Source organism: Castor canadensis, chromosome 1 (assembly GCF_047511655.1).
Source record: "Castor canadensis chromosome 1, mCasCan1.hap1v2, whole genome shotgun sequence".
Taxonomy (NCBI): Eukaryota; Metazoa; Chordata; class Mammalia; order Rodentia; family Castoridae; genus Castor; species Castor canadensis.
In genome coordinates, this window is record NC_133386.1 from 190,001,381 (window position 1) to 190,026,249 (window position 24,869).

Below are 24,869 nucleotides of genomic sequence, written 5' to 3' on the forward strand. Positions count from 1 at the left end.
TTCCCTGTACAATGAATATATCCTAATAAAAATTTTATAATAAAAAATGTTGTGGGGATTTGGTTTTCCTTTCTTGTCACCATTCTGTAAAATTTAACACAGATATAATCCTATTTAGTATACCATCATCTACTTAGCATAATGAGCAAACTACATTACTGTCCTCTTCAGCAAATTCCTAATGGCATTTTTCACCTCTGTGTTTCTCACTGTGTAAATTATAGGATTAAACATGGGAGTGAGGATTGCAAAAAACACAGTCACCCACTTATCCACAGGGTAGGTAACCACAGGCTGCATGTAGGTGAATATACAGGGAACAAAAAAGAGAACAACAACTGTGAAATGGGAGCCACATGTGGAGAGGGCTTTGCGCCGTCCTTCAGATCCATGACATTTCAGGGAGTTCAGGACAACTGCATAGGAGACAAGTAACATGGAAAGAATGAGCAAGCACATGGCTCCACTGTTGGCTGCCACTACCATTCCAAGCCTATAAGTATCTCTGCAGGCAAGCTTCAACAATGGGAAGAGATCACACATGAAGTGGTCAATAACATTGGGACCACAGAAGGGTAGGTTGATCATGAAAAGAATTTGCACAGTAGCATGCAGGATCCCTCCAATCCAGGCTACCACCACCAGAAGGTAGCAGAGCCCCTGCCGCATAATTGTCATGTAGTGCAGGGGCTTGCAAATGGCCACATAGCGGTCATAGGCCATGACAATGAGGAGGATGATCTCTGAACCTCCCAGGAGGTGCTCCACGAAGAGCTGAGTCAGGCAGCCACCCAAAGAGAAAGTCCTCCTCTGGTAGAGCAGGTCAATGATCATTTTAGGGGTGGTGACACAAGTGTAGCAGCCATCTATGAATGACAAGTAAGTGAGAAAGAAGTACATAGGAGCTGACAACACAGGGCTGAGGGAGATGGTGACAACAATGAGCAGATTGGCCAGCACAGTAAATAGGAAAATGAGTAAGAAGACAAAGAAGAGTATTTTCTGCAAGTGTGGGTTCTGTGTGAGTCCCAAGAGAATAAATTCAGTCACATTGGTGGGAGGCATGTGGTGATCCATTCAGAAATTTACACATTATTGAGGCCTGAAATTCCTACTAAAAGTTAAAGAAAGAGATAATTAATCATGAATGGATGATACTCTGAATTTTACAGTATAGAAATATAGTATAGTCACTTTAACTGTGGAGCATAATCTTGGCACTCACAATTGTTTTGTCTTTATCTATGTCTGTCTCATCAGATACCTGATACTGACTAACACCTGTAAAATGTCATTAGCAGAATAGTCATTGTATAACTACAGAGATAATATTGGGATATCTCCATGAGATACATATTCTCCTTCTATTTCTAAGTCCTTGACTTTGCTAAGTCATTCCAGTGATCGATGCCTCTGAACCCTCCCTCTGTATCTGTGTACCTGCAAATTATAACTAGGAGATGTATTTTGTAAACTGTAAAGTTCTGTACAAAGGTTCAGGTTATTCTTTCTTATGTTTAAACTCACAACTTTAAGTTGTGAAAGAAAAGCATATCTACTGTAAATAAGCAGATCAGAAAAATTTCTAAATCTTTGGAGAAACACCCCACCCTCCCTGGCAATCTACCATAACACATAGGCTATTCATGTCTATTTCATCTCTGTGATGAGTACAGAGTCTGGACCAATGTCTTCAGTGTCCAGCATCTTTTAAGTTATGAACAATGTGTGATGAATTACCACACTTCCTGCATTTCCATGTGGAAAATACTCCTGCATCCCCAGTCAATGCACCAAAGAGTTCAAGTGCTCTCTTCCTCCCACTCATCATCAACACTATGTACTATATAAGAAATGCAAACAGATTTTTGAAAGAGAAGATCCATTCCAATTTAATAGTTTTTGTCATATGTTGTAGGACATGAGAATATTAATTGCCTTTAATTGCTGAGTAGTTTGGCTTTCAAGATAATTAAATGATGGCTAATTAATGTTTATTATTCAAAATTATGTTCCATATATCAATTTAACATAATTTTATTCTGAAAATTTATCTTTTCAATACACTGGGATGCAAAAATACTCTTAGATAGGTATTTCAATTAATGAAGATCTACAAAGCAAAGGAACCTCCATTTTTAAGAGTTCAAAAATAGCAATTTGATGTACAGAACAGAAAGAGACTACTAGATAAAATAAAGTACTGTACTTACATATACATGCATACAAGCATGTATAGTTAGATATGTAGATAGATAATTTACTATATATAAGTATCCATTATGTGTTTGTTGGACAATTACCTTGTATATTAATGTATGGTTTTCCATATACAGTCCATAAAAATATGTCTGTAAAAAGCCTTTAGTAATTCATCTCTTGACCTTTGATTTCCACACAGCAGGGAGATGAATTATCACCTTTACCTTTACATATTCTCAAGTCTTCTCCCATAGCATGCATCATACATCACTCTTCATTAGAGGATAGTACATTATTAATAGAATGGAGAAATTTATCTTAAATTTAAGGTCATACCTTTTTCAAAAATTGAAGAGAAAAATATAAATAAGGCAAAAATTATTTTTCTTTCAATGCAAAATGCATAAAGACCTTTATTTTATTATTTACCAAAGATGAAAATCTTATATATATGTGAAAAGGAAGTGCAGCAACTTTGTTATACTCTCTTACTCTAATGTAATTCCTAAACAGATCTGAAAAGAGCATAGTGAGTATAATTTAAGACAATACCAGTGATTTGGAAATAACTATGAAGAAATGGAACTCATTTTGTCTTTTTTCTTAGACTATACGATCTTAGTCCAAGAAATCCTAAGACAAAGTATTTTACAGAAAGAATATTATATAAAAATATTTTCAACATAATTATTAAAGGATGAGAAAACTAGAAGCTATGTGGGATGACCACATGAGAGAAATGGGTAAGAAAAATATACAACATATATTCCATAGTATGATATGTAGTTTTAAGCCAAGATTTTTTAAATTTATGTGACATAGAAAATTCTTATGTTGTAATATTAAATGGGGAATTCTGGAATGCCAATTTTGATATATTGTATGAATATCCCTAGATATTTTTACTTCTAAATTGGTGGAAATTATAATTGATTCTATGTTTATTAGTGCCTACATGCTGAAAAAGAGATTCAAACCTAGATTGGTGGGGATGAGGGACAATTGTATGATTTGTATTGGTTTATATTAATTATACATCATATATGGATTCACAATGTCATTTCATATATTCATACATGTATTCTTATCATATTCAATCCTTCATTACTCCCACTTATCCCTTTATCACTTTTTCCTTTCCCTTACACCTCATTAAATTATGATTATATGATGTTAAGGTTCATTGAATCTTGATAATATATCATTATATGATTTCCTTTTTTGAAAAAAATCTCACCTATCCACTTGTCTGACATAACTTCATGGCCAGAGTCCCAAATAGTTGTTAGTTCATAAAGAAAGAAGTAAAGTTGTGAGCATAAAATGTTTACAAGCTCAGCCATTGTAAGTCTTTGTTGATTTATAAACACTGCCTTTGGATAATGCCTTTCTCTGGAGCTCTGCCCAAACTTGCCACATACCTAGTGCAGGAGAACTTTCTTGACTGTGGCTAATTAGGCCTCGGGGGAATTTCAATACTATTAGCAGACCTTGCTTACAACCCAATTACTTCACTGTACTTAATTAAACATGAGAGGAGAAACTTCATAGCATTCATCTTTAATTGTGAACTTTTTTGTTAAGTCCACACGAAGACAAATTACTATGCCAGAGAAAGCAAAACAAAACAGTTGACTGCTAATGAATTTGGATATTTGAAGGCAATAGTACGCTTGTATAGAATCTGGATATTTTATCTTGCATAAATCAACATTTAAGTAGGTAACTGTCAATCTTTTAAACTTTTTATTAAAGTATTTTATCTTGTGCCAACACAACCTTCATTATTACCACAATTTTAAAGTATTCTTTTGGAGTATACATTAAGTGACAGTTGTAGCCCATCTTATTATTGAAGCAGTTCACAGTAAGTTTACAATATGTCTCCAAAGGAGTTGTTTCTCATCCCAATGGGATTAACATGATAATGGTGAAAATAATTACATTCTTGAATTATATTCGGAGTTGTAAAATGCATTTTTATTCATAAGTTTAATATAACAATATCCCTATGGAATAGGAAAAAAATACCAATATTCCCGCTTTACAACAGAGAAAACTAAATCAGGAAGTCAGACTATCATCTACCAAGTGAATATAAAAGCCAAACCTTCTAAATCTTGGTCAAGGGTCCTTATTTTCAGATTATTGTTTTGAAACTTATGTGTCATGGCACTTTCATGCCGTCACCAATATGAAATGTATTGGAATTATCTATTAAAAGAAGCACATACTGACATTTGAAATAATTTGCATTAAATATGGTATCAATCCTATATCAAACCTCATTCATCCAGGTTCAAATATGCTTTCTAAAATATGAGAAAAGAAAAATTATACTTAACTATGAATTGGCTTGAGAGAATGCAGTTGCTGTGAATAGCAGGTGTCATGTTAAAAACATTGATGAATATTATAGAAACACATTATGTATGTGTACAAAAATAGCACAATGAAATTAATCAACAACTGTTTAAAAGGAGGAGGGAGAAGGAAGTGTAGTTAAGAAATGCACTGGGCAAATTTGGTAAAGTACATTATATATATGGTATAAATATCACAATGAAGCTTTTGTATAATTAACCTCTGCTAATTAAAATTTGAAAATATAGAAAAGAAGAAGGAAGAAAACTGAGATCATCTGACTGAACTAAATTTGACTTAAATAGTTTAGTGTCATGATAGTATTTGTGATGGCAGGTGATAAAAGTTTGAATGAAGACTCATAGCTACCTTATTTAACTCTCATCTGTGAAATTGTTGTAAATGTGTCTTTCAGCATGGGATGATGAGATAAAGTCAGATAAGATAATGAGCATACTTAAAAAGTTTATCATGCTCAACCCAATAAAATACTAAAATTCATTATGGTGGTCCATTGACTATTCACAAAGCCTCTAATTAGCTAGAGTAAAGGTGGAGAGAGATTTTTGAAATTCTCACACCTGTCTACTTGAGTTACCCTGAGGCTGAAGTAGCATGAATTGGAAAAAGGACAAAGTTTATAGAATCAGTAATAGCTGTCCATGAAGTTCCAGAAATTTTCAAATGAAGAGTTCCTGGGACTAAAGGCAAAGTCTGTTTCCAGAATACAAGAACAAGGAGTGAGTGGACAAAAACACTGAGAAACACAGCAACAGAGATAGGTCAAACTGAAAGTGTAAGCCAGATTTTTAAAAAAAGAAATGATATGTGGATTAGATCACATTGGCAAGAAATGAGCTGAGAGGTTAGTATGACATTTCACAACTTTGCTACCTAATACAACAGAATCCAAGTACCTGTGTAAATGTTCATATAGAGAGTATTATGTTCTTCAGTGGCCAGAGGAACACTCCTCAAGGCAACCAAACACTCAAATGCAGGGCTAATATTTTACTGTAATCCAGTCCCTTCATCTCAAGTTTCATCTAAACAGTTCACAAAAATGACAAAGTTTAGCGATGCAGTAAATTGCTCACCTGTTATGTATAACCTCTCAAAACCTTTCCAACTTGATTTCTGCATGAAGCGGAAGCAAATAAAACAACACTTAAGGCAATAAGTATACTAATATAAACTGAATCACAGAACATATGCTTCTAAATGTACAAAGTAAATTGCTTATAGAAACACGATGAGTTCATTAAGATCCCGGAATTAGATGACTCGGTGTGGAAGAAACCCATGTCTCCCAATCCTGGGGCTGGGATTCTTGTTCTTCATCTTGTTTCTACAATCACGTTGTGTTTGCTCAATATTGTTACAACACAGAGTCCACCAATTTCGTCAATAAAACATGTATTACCTATGAGATGGGAGCCTGGATCTTTATGTCAAAAAACTAATCTATAAACATGATGTTCATATTTTTTTACTGTAAAAACAATAAAAGACAGTTTAAAAGATCCAAAAGTTATTCACAACAAAGCCTTGCAAGTCAGGTATGTTGCTTTTAAGAACTATTTTCTTTGATTGACTGTGCAGTAATGATTCCTGTTTTCTTTCTAAATACCTTACAAACCATTTCCTAAAGCAATTGTCAAAGAGGATTCCATATTTAAGGCATTAAATATAAACCAACTTTTTAATAGTGAGATTGATTAATGGATACTTTTTATTATATGGTTTGAAAAACAGTATTTAATTTCCACTGATAAATTTCAATCTAATAAATTGATACTTCATAAGGCATATAATATTAAATATTCCAAACCATAATCAAAAAATAAGCTCTAAGGAATTCTATATGATAAAATATGGCATATGAAGTAGAGATATTTGGACTCAAAGCTGCTGTACATTGGCAGTTATTAACTTATTTAACATTCAGAGTCCCCTTTCATTGTAATGTAGAAGCACTTGATTTCAATTTTATAAAGTTTGTGGACCAGGTAAGGACACTTGAAAAATTTCACATAAGCTTAAATATAATTAATTTTTATAATCATCGTACTCAACACAAGATACCCATTATAATTTTAAATCAGAGCTATTGAGAGCATGCAAAGAGATTACTGACAAGTATCTTTCTTCTTATTTTCATTCCACTGTCTTAGACATCAGTAGGCATTACAGTACCAACAGCTGATATATTCAGGCACATTGTGCAACTCTGCAATTAGAAAAGAAACATTTTCATGTTTTAGTGGTTTTTCTCTCTAATACCATTTGAAATGTTTGAAAGGACATAAAATTTGGATACAAAAGAATGCAAATTGACCATTGTGTTTATTATTCTCCTTTGAACTTCTTTTTTCCTTCACTTACAAAATAGAAAAAAAATCATAATATCCTCCTTGAAAAGTGCTTTAGGATTCACATGAGAAGTGTGAGAAAGGATTTAAGTATAGAAATATCAAATTATCCATGGTTCTGTGATTAACTATGTATCAAAAATATTAAATGAAAACTTCCAATGTCAACCAGTCATAAATTTTAAACTGAATGCCATTTTTGTAGTATGAAGAAATCTGACATCATTCCACTCCATCCAGCTTGAGACAAGAATCATCCATTTGTCTAATATATCTACATGGTATAAACTACTTGCCCATTAGGTAGTTCCTCTCTGGGTTATCTGTCATGTTATCATAGTGCTGTGTTCAAGTAACCTATATTTTAGTTAATAATGTCCCCAAAGAGCAAACTTTTATTATAATATATATTTGTAATTGTTTATTAGTTGTTAATTTCTTATTATGATTAGTTTATAAAATAGGTTTTATCCTAGATATATATGTATAGGAAAAATTTATTATATAGAGAGAGGTATATATTTTTTCATTTTCATCATATATATATCATATGTACAATATATATCACATATATGATGAAGATGAAAATATATATGTATGATTTAGTAATATCCATGGTTCCAAGTATCACTGGAGGTTTCTTGGAATTTATCCACACTTGAATAGGGAGGTTTACTCTAATAAAATATAAAATTGCAAGGGTAATGTTAGAAACAAAACATTCATATTATGTCATTTATTACTTGGAACTGCATTCCTGTTTCATAATATTCTAATAGTATTTTTTACTTCTGCATTCTTCACAGTGTAGATAATTGGATTTAACATGGGAGTGACAATAGTATAAAACACAACTATGGCTCTATCCATGGGAGAGGTGGCTACTTGTCATAGATATATAAAAATACAGGGCACAAAGAGCAAGACAACTGTGATGTGGGAGACACATGTAGAAAGGGCTTTCCCCTCCCCCAGAGCTGTGAGTCTTCAAGGAACACAGAATGACCCCATAAGATATCAACAACATTACAAAGTTTATCACAGGGATTACCCTGCCATTGGCAGCAACAAAGAGACCAAGAAGGAAAGTATCAGTGCGGGCAAGTTGTATCAGAGGAAAAATGTCACATATGAAGTGATCGAGGATGTTGGGACCAAAGAATGGGAGCCAGAAAGCACCTAGAATCTGCCCAAAAGAGTGGAAAAAACTCACTCCCAATACACCCCCACTAGGAGATAGCACATGTGATGATTCAACATGGTTACATAATGCAGAGGTCTACAGATACCCATATAGTGGTCATAGGCCATGACCACAAGTAAGACAACTTCTGAACCACCTAAAAAATGTTCAACAAAAAGGTGTATCATGCCCTCATTAAATGAGATAGTTATTGTTTCAGAAAGCAAGTCAGCTAGCATTTTAGGGATTATGGAAGAGGAATAGCATGCCTTTATCAAAGATAAAAAGGCCAAAAAGAAATACACTGGGGAATTCCAAGTCTGGCTGCCCCATTATGGTAACCACAATGAGTAGGTTTTCTGTGATGGTGATAATATAGGTGATAAGTAACAGTAAAAATAGAATTTTCTGCATCTGTGGATTGTGTATCAGTCCCATTAGAATGAATTTAGTCACATTCATTCTGTTGATTCAATGTTGATGTTGAATTCAGAACTGGTGGATTAACCTGTAAAAGCAATATCATTAATAGCAAATGTGATAACTAGTATATTGTGGGTTTTGAGATGAGCCAAATAAATTTTAATAATGCAACCTATTTTATTTCATGCAAAGTCAGAAGAAAAGAAACATGCTATTTTCTCATTTTATAAAAAAGATATTTGAATAAACATGTGCAGTTGTTTACTTTGACTTCTTATAAGGATGCTGAAGCCTGCCTTTACAACATCTTCGAACAAATTGTCACTAGATCTGTGTTCAAAAATCATAAAAGTGCAGCAGGCATTGTAGCTCCCTACTGTAATCCCAGCTACACAGGGTGCATAGGACGGAGGATCCCAGTCTGAGGCCAGTCATGGGCAAAAATGTGTGTGATTCTATCTGGAAAATAAAGACAAAATAGTTGGGGTCAGGGTTTAAATCGTAGAGTGCCTGCTTAGGAAGTATGTGGTCTTGAGTTCAATCCACTATGTTATCAAAAAGAATCATAAAAATCCACATATTCTTATTCTATATGTTATTTTATTATGAACTTTTCTTCTTTACTATATTTGGTATTTGTATCTATTTTAAGTTAAGTGGAAGTAAAATATGCTATTAAAGACGATTTTTATGAACTTTCCAACTCCACTTCCACCTGTACTTAGCTAATATGAGCTAAATAAATCAAATAAAAGTAAACTCTTGAACAAGTTATGTCAATTCGGCCATTGTGTGTGTGTGTGTGTCTGTACAGGGGAAGAGCTACCTAAATGGAATATACATTCAAAATTTGTTTAATAATCTCATTTCAAAATATTTCCTGATTATTTAGCATGTGTCTGCCATGCTAGAAAGTAGAGATATAGTACAGAATACACAGACAGTCTTTTTCATTCTTTCTCTCTAAAAATGACCTGCTTTAAGTCTATTGAAAGTATATTCCCTTCTTTACAAACTTTACTATCACTTTTACTTAAAAAACTATAGATCCTCAATTTTTGTGTCCTAGCAGAGGGAGACCATGGCAAATATGAAAAAAAATATATATAGATAATGCCAGTTTATAGTACCTGTTATGAGACCAATAAATCAGGGTAAACAAAGCATGGAGTCTGAGGACAAGGATCATTCATTTTCCTTAAGGTAGCCCAAAGGACTTCACTGAGAGGAAACACCTAATAACCAAACTGGAATATAGCAAATAAGGAGCCAAGAAGATATCTAAAAGAAGGCTCCAGATAGAAATATTTGCAAAGGAATATCTGGGAGAAGGCAGCATATTAGTACAAGTGATCTAAGGGGTCTGATAGCTAAGGTGGAGTGATCAAGGATAGTAGATGGAAGATCTTTCAGAGCTTTGTAGACCATTGTAAGAGGTGTGAATTTATTTTAAATGAATCGTGAATGTACTGGAAGGTATTGCACACCACAGTGGCTTGATCTGACTTGTCAGATGAGTCATTCTGGCTACTGTATCAAGAGTAAGTTATAGAGGAGCAGGAGAAGGAGCGAGACTAATTTGGATTTCATTGTGACAATTCAGCTGAAAGGTGATCATGACTTAGACTAAGATAGAAGTAGAAATAGATCTATTGTAAAGGTAAATCCAATAGAATTTGATTCACACGGAATATAAAAAGTGATAAGACAACAATTACTTTCTTTTTGTTCATAACACCTGAAAAAAGGGTTTCTACTAAGACAAATTTATGTGTAAAGGACACAAGCACAGTCAACATTAGCTTGACTAAGATTATCAAGTGCCAGACACATTTAACCCTTATATCAACAATGAGTTTGACATTATTCTTACTCCTCTTTAACAAATGAAATAAGTAAGGCTTAGAGTCTGTAATGAAGCTGTTCAGTGCTACTTAGTAGTTTGCAATCTCAGCTTTATGATGAAATAAATAGCAAAAATAATTATTGTAGAAAGTGCATTTAACCTGTAAACTCTTGAATATTTTTGGTAATTTGAAGATAGTTTGCTTGAGGTTCAACTGTGAGAATGAAGGAAAGACTAGCTCACTAACTTTAAACTTACTAGGTTAGCAGATGAAAATATCAGCTATTTCATTTTTATGGAAAAATTTAGAAGAGTGGGATATCATTACTTATTAGGAAAATAGATGACATGTAAACATGACTGGTAAAATCATAGTGTCCTTTCTACTAGGCTACATCTATGCTTGTTACCCAGAAGCAACAAATTATTTAAAAGAATACCATGCTTATCTATCATTTATCTGCATGTTTTTAGCCACCAAAGTGAATTTTTTCTTCTGTACAAAGAGACTGTGAACTATTTAATACACATATACACACACAGGTCAGATTTATTGTATAATTTTCACATGAGGCAGAATCAGACAGTGGTCACCAAACATCATTACATTTCTAATGTAAACATCAAATATTATTTTCTGATATGAAGAAACATATTTACTTAGAAAGGTTGTTATTCACTAAAACCCTTTCCCAATAAACATTTCTTTTGATTTTACTACTCAGTTACTTTCCTATACTACAAAAGAAAATGATGTCTACTTCTTCACTGCCTTCAATCCTTTTGCAATTCCTCTATATTTTTATATTATTCCCATGAAGATGGGGAATAGTATTTTAGCTGCCTAATCTTGAAAGATCCACCTGAGTTTCCCACCACTTTAAAATATAGACAACTTATTTCTTGTGAAAAGAGGTTTTGAACTTGTGGATGATGAGGGTTCAATTATTTCCCATATTTTTCCAAATAAGCTTATGTCTACTCTTGGAAAGAAAGGAGTCCTTAGTTTGACTGCTTTCAAGTATGATACCAGAAGCCACAACTCCCACTAATAACAATGGTGTTTTCACTATCTTCCTGTCCTGTAGGAACCATGCCGAACAACAAACTGCACCTGTCCAAACGGTGCCCTCTCATTAAGAAACAAACTACATGGATGTGGAGAAGAAACAGTGCTACTAAACACCCGATTTGTACAAATGCTATATGTAATTCCATTGTGTTTTTGAAAGACAGCCTTTTTTGCATTCAGTAATTAATCATTTCTTCAAAATCTTTTCCTTGATAGAAATGTGATTTGCCAAATTATTAAAGACACTAAATCACTAAATTATTATTATTTTGGGAAAAAGTAAGCATAGTTAGATAAAATTTTGCATAGAAATGTATGGAATGTAGATATAGTAAATCAGCATTATAATGTTATAGTTTATTGCAAACTAAAATATATAATTTTTATTTACTTTTATTTACTTGTAGTTAATATTTTTAGTACTGTATTATTCTCATTTTAGAAGACACTCAAAGAAATTTTAAAACCCTCTCAAATTTCCAATCATTATTTCTCATATCTCTTTTCCCTTTTCTATGGTCTCAGAAATATGTACAAGTTTTGAGAATTTTAAGAACTAGGGAAATTCAGTCTACTATTCTCATAATCATATGAATTCCTTGATGAATTCTAAATTCTGTCCAAATGTTAGCCATTAATATTATATGTAAAAATCATATGCTAATAGTAATTATTTTCTTAATACATAGAAACACTTGATATAAATTATTTTATTAATTTATTTAAAAAAACTGTATGTGTCACAGAAGTTACTCCTCCTATTTTAAAATAGGAAAAATGAGATTTGGACAAGTTAAATTTGTACTGCAGAGAATGTGGTTACTGAAGAGCAGATATAAAGATATAAGTTTATCTCCCTTAAGTCTTGTTCTTTACTTTATTGTGCAGCACCTCCCATGTAACAACTTACCTAAATAGGTAACATTATCTTTCTTTAACATGGCCTTTCAACTAAGACTTTTTAAAAAATTTTTATTGTTTTATTATTCATATGTGCATACAATGCTTGGGTCATTTCTTCCCCCTGCCCCCATCCCCTCCTTTACCACCCACTCTGCCCCCTCCCTCTCCCCCTCCATCCCCTCCATACCCTGCAGAACCTTTTCTGCCCTTTTCTCTAATTTTGTTGAAGAGAGAGTATAAGCAGTAATAGGAAGGAACAAGGGTTTTTGCTAGTTGAGATAAGGATAGCTATACAGGGAGTTGACTCACATTAATTTCCTATGCATGTGTGTTACCTTCCAGGTTAATTCTTTTTTATCTAACTTTTTCTCTAGTTCCTGGTCCCCTTCTTCTATTGGCCTCAGTTGCTTTTAAGGTATCTGCTTTAGTTTCTCTGCATTGAGGGCCACAAATGCTAGCTAATTTTTAGGTGTCTTACCTATCCTCATATCTCCTTTATGTGCACTTGCTTTTATCTTGTGATCACAATTCAATCACCTTATTGTGTTTGCCCTTTATCTAATGTCAACATATGAGTGAGAACATATGATTTTTGGTCTTTTGGGCCAGGCTACTAGAAGACTGTTTCTCATCTTAACTCATGGAGGCATAAAAAACTGATTTGATAAACACTTCAGAATAGGAAACATGTCAACTTCTCAGATTCTTTTGAGAATTTTTCATCTCCCTCCTCAGGGAATTCAGGATTACCAACTTGTTTATTACTAATTTTGGTCAGTTAAAAGCTCAATATTATCCCAGTTCAAATAGCCCTTCTAATATGCCCTAATTTCACAATTTAGAGAAAATATACATTGAGTATGCATGATTTGATTTTAAAACCATTTAATATTAATTACAAAATAATTATATTATTTCCAATTCATAAATAGAAAAGTTAAGGTTAAGAATAGTTTATTTCACTTACCCAGGATGGCAAGACTTGTAAATCATAGATCACAATTTCATTTGCACTATCTTGTCTACCTCAGTTAAGACCTATCAAAAATACAGTGCCTCTGGAAATTGTTGGGTCATGTTTCATCCTTTTGACATTGTTTTTGTTTGCTTGGTTTTTTGATTTTTGTTTTTGTTTTTTTTTTTTGGAAGCAGAGGTCTAACTATGCATCCCAGGTTAGTCTCAAACTCAAACTCATGTTTCTCAACCTATCCTACATGGAGTACAGAATTTGATCTATAAATAAATAAACAAAAAATAAAATATTAGAGACTGAGAATTGAGTAGGGTTTTGCATGTTATCTAATTATTTTTTTACATTTGGTCACAGAATCATATGAGACTTAGGGAAGAATGAACATTCCCTGAATTGAACATTAATGCCACGATAGCAAAGTTTCTTGACCTGAAAGGAGTCAGAGAAGGAATGAGCAAAACAGGAGATATGAAAGGACTCACTCATCAGGAAGGGAATGACAAAACACATATCTAGAGGGCCAGAAGGCTGATGACCAACTGGAAAAGTTTTATTTTTCTCAGCCAGCTTTATACAAAAGAGGAAGAAATTTAAACATTAAAAACACTCTTACCTACTTACAACTTTTTTATTTTTGTCATCTTGTATTTTTACTGCCAGTGTCCTTGACTAAGTATAAACTTCTTTTCAGTCAAGGGAAACCCCTTAGTATTCCTTCTCATCATGAAGGAATCTGCACTTGCAGATTCCAACTTTGTTGGAATGCTGCTAGGCCACAGTGACCTTGTCAGACTGTGGCTTTTGGTTCCCAACGTCTCCTCTCTTTTATATTTTTTAATTGAACATGATGAAGGTTCACTTTTAATTTGAAGTGCTGGTACATGCCAATTTGGCAGATGACTGGAAATAAACACAGAAAAGTAAAATTAGAAAAGCCATTTTAAGCATAATCCAAAATGAGTGTCTTAATATGTCAAAGGGGTTAAACCCTTGTAATGCATCCAGCACTCTATTTGCTACTTTCCTTGGGTAAATAATAGGCAGTTTGCTATTTTGGATATCCAAGATTTCTTTATGTAAAGACATCAAATCTGTGCTTAAATCTATATGGGACCAAACCCCCTATAGATTATGCTTGACGCATTTTCAATCCCAATGAGAATTATTGTAAGGTTTGGAAGTAACCCATAGCCATTGGAAAGATGCATGACACCTTAATGATGCCTGGGTTTTGTTTTGTTTTGTTTTGTTTTGACTTTATATGTATATATAAAGTAGAATTTATAAGAGAGAAAGGAAAGGCTACAGCTAGAAAAGAATAGCAGCACCCGGAAACTTGTAGCTCCTTGCTGAAGTGAAGGCTGGGATTTTTTGGATGTTTCAGTTCTGAGTTAGGTGGGGGTTTTTTATTGGCCATGGATTTCCAGGTTTTCTTAGGTGAATCAGTGTGGCTTGTACATTTATTGGGGGAGGGGAAACAATCTAGAGAGCATTTTGCTCATGAGCCCTGTGGCAGATCTATCAGACCCTGTATCTTTCTTTAAGATGCAGAAATGTGGTTTATAACTCCCTCTCAGGGTGTAGAAATGTAGGCCTATAACTCCTCAGGATGTAGGAATGATATGACTCTCTAGGGGTGATGATACCCATTTATCTTCCTTAGGTCATCAGACCCAATAAATCCCCCCTCTGAGACAAGCACCCAACTGCTGTTAGGGAGAGGGGTGATGAGTCATCTAGCTGGTTTGTGCTGACAATGGGGGTGACAGGAGGATAGAAAGGGGGTACTTGCTTCATAGGTTGACCCATGTAGTCTCCAGAGGCCCCATGTGGAATGAGATGGAGGGCTCCTATGTAGGCAAGGTGAGTATTTCTTGACCAAGAGCTGGAGTTTGATCCATTGGACCTGTTGAGATATGAACCTGGAGAGAGCATTTATTATACAAGGCACAACTAGGAGTATTAGCAGGAGCATAAAAAACGATCTGGCAAAGGTTGCGTATCCAGTGATCCACATTTTGTAAAACTCCCAAGAAATCTCTAAGCTGCTTTATGGTATGGGAGAATGGAAAATGGAGGATTGGGTGGATTTGTTTATGACTCAGAGAGTGAGCCTGTCTCTTTAAGACCACACTTAGGTAGGTGACATATGGGAGGCATAGTTGAGTTTTTTTTTTTAGAGACTCTGTATCCCTGGGAGGCCATAAAGTTTAAAAGGTACTCAGTTGCCCTGCAGATGAGGGGCTCTGTGGCTCTGCACAGAAGTAAGTCATCAACATATTGAAAAAAGGTGGCCTCTGGGTAGTGCCAATCTAATAAGTCTCTGGTTAGGGCCTGTACAAAAAGATGAGGGCTGTAACTTTTATAAAAATCTTAAATTTAAATTTAAATAAAATTGTTTTTCCAATTAGCTTTATTTTTATTATATAGACCCATATAGAAAGGCAATTTTAAGTTGTTCTTATGCAAAAAGTAACCTATAAAGACACCATTTGTTAATAACTATAAATTATTAAACATTTATTGTATATTATATATAGTTATAATATAAATATAATAGATATGATAATAAAGGAACTGAATGTAAATTACTTATAATGAAGTGAAAAACTGAGGTTACTGTCCACAGAATAATGCCTATAACTTAGTTAGATCTGATTGACATAACCTTTAAAAAACTGGTTTTTCTTAAAAGTAGTAGCAGAAGAGGTGGGCAGAGAGAAGAACAGAAGCCTTGTATTTCTTTACATTAATTTTGTAATAAGAGCTATCCTAAAGATGTTTAAATACATGCATATGTAAAAATTTTAAAATTAGGCAAGCCATAAATGTCAATTTAAGGGTGCATAGATTCAAGATTTCAAGAACATGTAAAAATTAACTAAGTGGCCACAGTACATTGATGATTTATTTTTTAAAACTTTTAGGAGTACATTGAGAAGTGTCCCATTCTGATTTCTTTTAGAACTCATTTTGGGTGGATTGATAGCTGAAGTAAGAGTCAATTTTAGGAATAGTGTTTTGAGTCAGTCCCAGTTTTTAATAAGACTGTTATCACAGCTTAGATTAGATTTTTTGTCTCTAATAAGTTAATCATATCATAGACATACACAAAATTTGCACAGTGAAACACAAAACAATTATATTAATTTTGAGTGCACCCTTGGACATAGGACAAAATATATTTAAGCTGACTTTCAGACACTTTACATCCTTGACCATGCGACATTGAACACAAAATTTCTGTAAAGAGAACCTGCTCCTTACTTACTTATTGGCCCATTTCTTTCTTGATGCTGCTCTGTATCCTTGAACTGAAACTAAAATTATGTTTGCACACACCTCCAGAGCCTTCCTTACCTTATGCTTCTGTTCAGGTCCCTGTTTGGGGCCGCCACCTGCTGCAATCGCAGAGGCCCTTGATCAGAAATGGCTCAGGGAAGGAATGAACCAGACGGGACATGAAAGGACTCACTCATCAGGAAGGGAATGACAAAACACATATCGAGAGGGTCAGAAGGCTGATGACCAACTGGAAAAGTTTTATTTTTCTCAGCAAGTTTTGTACAAAAGAGGAAGAGACTTAAACATCAAAAACACTCTGACTTATTTACAACTTTTCTCTTTTTGCCATCCTATATTTTTACTGCCAGTGTCTTTGGCTAAGTGTAAACTTCTTTTTAGTCAAGGGAAACCATTTAGCATTCCTTCACACCCTGATAGAAGCATGGTGCACCTGCAGATTCCGACCTTGTCGGAATGCTGCTAAGCCACAGTGACCTTGTCAAGCTGTGGCTTTTGGTTCCCAATGAAAGATAACCACTCCAATCCAGGTCCCATGGCGCCCAAAATTGGTGATCCCCAATACCAAGTACATGACTCCAGGGTCTGAGGACTTACCCACCCCACAGCCTATGACCTGACTGATGTCACCCCAATGGCACACACTAAAACTCATTGTGTCACCCATGGCAAATATCATTGACAAAATAGATGAAAAATCTACACAAAATACTATCAAACTCAATTCAGTAATACTTTGAAAACTGTATATACCTTGATAAAAATAAGATTTACCCCAAGATACAAGATGGTTTGATATATACAAATCTAACGTGGTACATCACATCAATGGCATGAAGGAGAAAAACACATAATTATCTCAACAGATGGAGATAAAGCATTCAATAAAATTCATCATTCTTTCATGATAAAACAGTCTCAACAAATTAGGTATAGAAGGAATTTGACTCAATACAAAAAAGGCCATGGTAAGTCAAATACAGTTCTGAAAAATGGTAAGAATTCTCACATATATCATGTTATTAAATGTGTTTCAGGAGGTACGAGCTGGAGCAGTTAGACAAGCAAAAGAAATAAAAGACATTCAAAGTGCAAAAGAAGTCAAATCATGCCTGGTTACAGATGACAAAAAGCAAAAGGCTCCATCAAAAATCTATTGGAATTGATAAGTGAATTTACTAAAGTAGCATGATATAAAAACTACATACAACAATCAATACATGTTAACTTAACAATACATGTTAACTTAAGAATATGAAAATCCCTTCTCTCACTGTACACTGTGAAAACTACTGAAAACAATTGAACAATGCAGGGTAGGAGGAAAAGGATAAGGAAGAGCAACAGACAGGGTTAGAGTGATTAAAGTACAATGTACTTACAGGTAAACCACTGAGGCAAAAACCCCACTGAAACATGAATTAACAACACTAAAATAATGAAGGACATGAAACATGGAAATTGGTCATGTTAAGGTAAGGGTACTAGTGGAAGGAAGGGGGAGAGTAAATGAAGAGGGCAAAAGAGGGTGTAAATTGTCACTGTATTTTCTTTAAATTTATCAACATGGAATATTGAAACCTGTCAATGTCATTTTAAGAAGGAGAAAGGGGAAGAGGAGAATAAAGGAGGGGATGAACCAAACCAGGATACATTGTATTCATGTATGGTCTCAATGACAACTCCCGTACAACTGTTATGTACTAATAAAAACATTAAAAAACAAAAGGCACCCTAAAACTTTGAAATTAATACAACAGCAAATAGTAGAAATACAGCAATGAAAGCAGACATGGACAAATAGATTGTATCTAACTGAAAGTTTTCTGCACAGGAATGGAAAAATTCAAGAGTGAAGAGGCAACCTAAGAATGGGGGAAAGTATTTTGAAACTATTCATCCAGCAAAGATCAATATCCAGAATATAGGAGGATCTGAAAAATTCAACAATGCATAATCTGATTTTAAAATGGACAAGTGATCTGAACAAGCAGTTCTCAAAAGAAGAGTTGTAATTAGCTAAGAGTAATATGAAAAATGCTCACCATCACTAATCATCAAGGAAGTATAAATCTAAATTTTAATGAGATACCATCTCACTGCAAATGTTGGCAATGGCACAGAGAAAGGGGAATTTTCATACAGTGTCAGTGAGAATTAAATTAGTATATCTGTTATGGAAAGTATATGGAGTATAGTAGCTCCTCATAAAGGCAAGGCATACAACTGCCAAATAATCCAACAGTTCCTTTCTGTGGTGGATAACCAAAGGAAAATAAATCAGTATGTTAAGGATATATCTGCACTCTCATGTTTACTGTCACACTGTTCACAATAACAAAGATGTGGAATTAGCCAATTTGTTTGTCAATGTATGAGTGGATAAATAAAACATGGTATAAGTACAAAAGCCTGGAACCAGGCAAAAATATGTGAGACCCTATCTGAAAAAATAACTTTAGAAAGCAAAGTGGGTTTGAGGTATTGTTCAAGTGGTACAGCACTTGCCTAGCAAGCATGAGGACCTGACTTCAAACCTCAGTGTGATGATGAAAGAAGAAGGAGGAGGAAGAGGAGGACATGGAGGAGTAGGAGGAGGAGGAGGAGGAGGGGAGGGAGAAGAAGTCTGGAAAAACGACTAGCCTAGGAATACATGCTATAGTTGATAAAAAATATAATGGAGAAATTAGAAAATAGACTGGATGCCCAAGCGAAGAAATAAGATTTTTAGAAAATCACTTCTAATATTAGAGTTTTGAAATAGTGAAAGAATGAAACAACATATAATATGTTAGTTTTTAAGTTTTGTGACAAAATACCTGTGAGAAACACTTTAAAAGTAAGCATTTATTTTGGCTCATAATTTCAGAGGTTTCAGTCCACAGTTGCTCTCTCCATTGCTACAGGCCCAAGGCAAAACAAAACTTGGAGGAAGGGCATAGTAAATAAGTCTTCTCATAGCAGCCAGGAAGCAGAGAAAAAGACACAAAACAAGCCTGGACTAGTAGGCTTCATCCTTCTGCTTTTGTTTCCTCTGGGCCCCAGCATATCGGATGGCGCTGCCCACATTCAGGGTGGGTCTTTCCCCACACAGTTGCTGTTGCATATGCAAATCAGCTCTGGAAATGCCCTCTCAAGCACACCCAGAATGTGTTTACTAATTCCCTAGTCATGTTTAAATAAAATCAAGTTAGCAATCAAAATTAACAATCACATATACCTAAATCAGTTTTCATATTTTTGTAAAACATTCACTGCATATACATCTCTATTTTCTCCTCTCTGTACTATAGGAATTCTTCATTGTTCTCAGGTAATGTACATTGTTGGTGTGAATAAGGAAGGGATAGTGACTTGTATCATTAGTTCACAAATCTTCCAATTGAGAGGAATAACTCAAGGAGTTGCATCCAGGAAACCACACCACAAGAACTTACCCACAGTGGGACTTGATTTAGATGAAGTAATCCTGCACCTTTTATCTGAGCCTGGTGTCTTAAGTTGGTAACACTTGGTTAAGCAACCAAAGAAAAGTCTGTAGAGATGGAAGATGAGTATATTGTGCTTATGGTGGATAAGTGTTATTGTGACAAGAAGGCAGACCATAGTGGATTGCATTTCCATAAAAGCATATCCTGTTCTGTATGGTCTTCCATGCTTTTGTCATTTCTCAACAATAGACTTCAAAGTAACACAAACTTTATGACTGTCTTGACTATTGAGCTATGGCAGAAATGAATCCATGCAACTTCTAATGTTAGTTTGAAAAAACAGTTCAACTTCTGCTTGCCTTACTCTCTTGGGACACATACATTCCAAAGTTCTGTGTAACTGTAGAAAATTTCCCACTACCCTGACTAGCATGCTTGAAAAGCATATGAAGAGACCACCTAAAAGCAGGCAGAGATGCCCAAGGAGCACCAGCTATTTTAGTTCCCACTGTTCATTACATACAATGTATGTGAGTGATGAAACTTTTAGAGACTTTAGGCCCAATTTATGACTGAATTACAAGAAGTACCTTATGCCAGCTGTACCAAGCTAAGTTTCTCACAAATTTCTGTCCCAGAGAACACATCTGATACAATAAAAATGTGACTTCTGGTGTTTTACGCAAATTAAATGTTAGGGAAATTTATTACAAAGCAAGTAGAATATGTAATTCTATAGTAACATAGACATTAAGTAGTCTCATGTGTAGAAAGACTAAATAAAAAACTAGGCTTGAGAATAATTGGTATATAGATTTTTACATGTAAAATTGGCAACACTGTAAGGTAATGGGAAATTGGTTATTCAATAAATGGGCTTGGAAAATTTAGTTATTTTATGATAAGAAAGCAACGTTTATTTCTGTTTAAGAAAATAAGTACTGTATATGGACTAAAAGAGTTGACTTGGAAAGCAAAACTTCAGTATTTTAAAGAAGGCTAATTTATGTGTAATTCAGGCCAGGCAAGTACTTGGAGAAGGAGATGCAGAGAATTTTCTTCCTGAATCCACCTTCCTCTTCTCTGTGCCATATCTCGGGTAGAAAAGTCTTGATTCCCAACCATGTTCTCACTAGTATCCAGATACTAGATTCTCCAATTCCAACAATTGTGGGAGGCCAGTAACTAAATAGACAGAGAAGACACTTTGACACGAGCAAGACTGTGTCAAAGTGTTTTGTGCTGAGAAGGCAAGGCCCCAGCACAAAGGAGTTGAGCAAGGTTCAGCAAGGCTGCCTTGCAAGTAGGGAGGCTGAGGCAGTGGAGACAGACCTTGGCCTGAGCACACCTCTGTCAGAGGGCCTCTTGGTTATTAGTCACAGACCCAGACAAGGGGAGGCAAGTTTCAGCAAGGCTGCCTTGCAAGGAAAACAGGACATGCTGATGTAGTCATAATAACCTGCAGTAAATAACAACACTATTCCTGCTGCCTACACGACTGGACCCATGAGAATTCAACCTGAACTTCACCCCACTTTCCTATATTTGCTGTATAAATAAATGTGCTTGGAGTTGGAGCGGGTTGCTGGCATCTCTCATCAGAAATGCTGGGCCCACCCAATCTTAGCTTTTTTATATGTCTGCCTTTGTGTCTTTTTTCTAAATCCCCAGTCACTCCCAGTCAGGTCAAGGGACCTGTTCAAGCTGGCAATGAGAAACCATTACGAAGTTTCTAATTCTCTATATTGGATTCCTTTCTCTGTACAAAACTCAGTTCAAAATAGATAAAGACTTAAATGTAAAAGTTGAAAGTTTGAAACTAGTTGAGGAAATCATAGGGGAAATACTTCAAATATAGACATAGCGAAGATCTTTCTGAATATGGCTCCAATAACTCAGGATGAAGAGTAAGAGTTGAGGAATGAGTTTTTATCAAGTGAAAAAGCTTCTGCACAGCAGAAGAATCAACAGAGTGAAGACAGAGACTACAAGATGATAGGAAATCTTTGCCAGATGTTTATCTGACAGTATACTAGCATACAGAACTATATATAAAGAATTCAAAACTATATATAAAGAACTAGCATACAGAACTATATATATAGAACTATATAAAAAAGAACTATATATAAAGAACTCAAAAAACACCAAAAGCACAAATAATCCAACCAACAAATGGGCAAATGAACTGAACAGACAATTTTCAAGTGAAGAAGTATAAATGCACAGGAAATGCATGAAAACATGTTCAACATCCTTGCTCTCAAGGAAATATAAATCAAAACTATGTTAAGATTCTATCTCATCACAGTCAGAAGGGCTATCAACAAGAAAACAAATCACAAATGCTGTTGTGGATATGTGCCTCAGGAGGGTCTCTTAATCAATGCTGGTAGGAAGGTAAATTAGTTCAGCTGCTATGGCACTCAGTATGGAGGTTCCACAAAAAAATTTAAAAAGAACCCTCATATCATCCAGTCATACCACTTCTGGGTATACCTAAAAGAAGCAAAATCAACTTACTATAGAAATGCTTATATAGCCATATTTATTACAGTACTATTCACAATACTAAAACTGTGGAATCAGCCTGCAATCTATAAAATGGAGTTTTATTTTGCCAATAAGAAAAATGAAATCAAGAGGTTTTCTGGATGGAAAAATATCATTACATTATGCAAGATAAGCCAGTCCCACAAAGACAAATATTTCATGTGCTCTCTCGTTTGTAAAACTAAGGAACAAAACCAGAAACAAATTCATGAAAACAAAGTGAGGATTACTAGGAAGATGAAAGGGAAAGTGAAAATAAGAAGGGGAAGAAGGCTAAGAGAGAGGAATGAAGGGGCTAACATGATGAAAAAAACCTAGAGTACTCTTTCCATCAAAGAACAAATGAAATTTTTTGTTTTCTAGTATTCAAAATTCATTGAATAATTGAAGTCATTAATATTTCTAGGCATACTTTGTAAATCCATGATATATTCAGAAAAGGATGAAGAAAAAATATTAATTTTCTACTTCAGTATATATGTTGTAAGTTAACTTTTCAACAAGAAAACATGGAATTCCAGAGATTTTAAAAAAGATAATTTTAGAGTGAAAAACGTTGAAACATTGCATCAGTGTATTGCGATAATACAATGCAATGCCCTATAAGTTGTTCAATAATAGGGGAGCATAACAATAAAGAAAGAGTGAGTAATGGGGTGTTAATTTGATTAAATCATGATATACACATGTCTGAAATACTAATGCAAATCTCCCTTGAATTACCAACATGTTAAAAAATGAAGGACCGGAAGGTAAAACAAATCCTCTATGGTGGGCAGATAGTGAGTTGGAAATTTTAAATAAAGGGTGAAGGAGGGTGAATATGGTGGTTATATTTCATATTCATGTATGAAAACGAATAATGAAACCTGTGGAAATTTTTCTAAGAGAGAGAAGGATGGAGAGGGTGAATCTCATTAAAATATATTGTAAGCACATATGTAAATGTATAATGATTATATACTAATAAAAAGGAGAAAAAGTCATCTTTGTGATGCAGGTTTAGCTCCTAATGAGTTACAGAGAAAGTATAAACTGATAAGATACCTTTGACTTATCACTGAAGTCAATGAGAGCATAGAGTTTATGGAGAATCAGAAAGGCTTTTGTTGTGTAAAGTAAAACAATGTATTCCCAAAATGTTTGATATTCATCGTGTTGAAAGATAAGTAATTGTGTGCTACGAGTTAAATTTAATGTCGGCAGGTTCCATAGTTCTATTCTGATGTGATAGACTTAAATGTGTACTTTAGTTATTAGAGTAGGCCAATAGATCTAGACATAGAGAAAGGTGTTGAACAATATTTCTGTTTTAACATTGGTCATAATATACTAATTCAACCATATGCTTTCTGGACATCTTAATTTCATAACAGTATAAAGTTAACAAATTAATATCTCATGAGTTTATTCTCAGCTATGAACAGATTATAAAAACTGTAAATTAGTCAGTTTGTTCAAAACATGTTATTACTGTTAGATTACAACTTTTTTTAAAAAATGAACTTTTAGGTTTAAAATCTCAATGACTTTTCTCAAATCAATGGTATATCATAGTTCACAAGTAAGAACAAACTTTCAGCATTCTCATCAAAAGTAGTTGGTGAGGTGCAAGATGTTACTGATTGTTGATTAAGTTGATTGGGCCATTTTATAATCATATACCTTGATCAAAACATCATATTTGTCCTCTACAAATATATAGAATTATTTTCTCAATTAAAAATAAATTTATAAAACTGAAAGTGCACATAAGTTAAAATAAAAAAGACTTTTTAAAAATACTTGTACTAAAGCAGTTAGCAATGTCACAGTACATAAGGTAAATGCACACAAATAAATTGCATTTCTGTATATTGTCAATGAATAAACAAAAACCAAATTAACAGTGTAATACCATGTATAATAGCTCCAAATAAAATAAAAACTTTAAGTATAAATCTAAAACAATACATACAGGATCTAAATGCTGAAACCTATAAAATCTTGATTAAAAATATTTCAAAAAATGGCATAAAATAAAAAATAATTGCCTACCAAAAGATCTTAAAATGGTATGATTACACATAAAAGGTATTAAACCTATGCAATTCTGTAGGTTAGAACTAACACATTCCACTTAGATAAAAATTAATTTATAAATTTCTTTCAGAATAAAAGAAGTAAACAACCCAAAAAGAATGATAATACAAATGTAGTTGCTGAAAAATAAAATATCCCTTGCCACTGTGACAAAATGAACA

The 24,869-nt window shown here is 34.2% G+C and overlaps 1 protein-coding gene and 1 pseudogene across 1 annotated transcript; both read right to left on the minus strand.

Annotated features, from left to right (window-relative positions):
• Positions 1–150: 150 nt before the first annotated feature.
• Positions 151–1,077, minus strand: LOC141421680 (olfactory receptor 4C3D-like). Its single transcript, XM_074068800.1, has one exon. It carries the CDS (start codon positions 1,075–1,077, stop codon positions 151–153), a length of 927 nt encoding a protein of 308 aa, XP_073924901.1.
• A 6,593-nt stretch (positions 1,078–7,670) lies between these two features.
• Positions 7,671–8,583, minus strand: LOC141421683 (olfactory receptor 4C46-like; annotated as a pseudogene).
• Positions 8,584–24,869: the final 16,286 nt, after the last annotated feature.

Coding starts and splice junctions, on each gene's coding strand:
- LOC141421680 (XM_074068800.1), bottom strand. CDS start 1,077: ATGGATCACCACATGCCTCCCACCAATGTGACTGAATTTATTCTCTTG.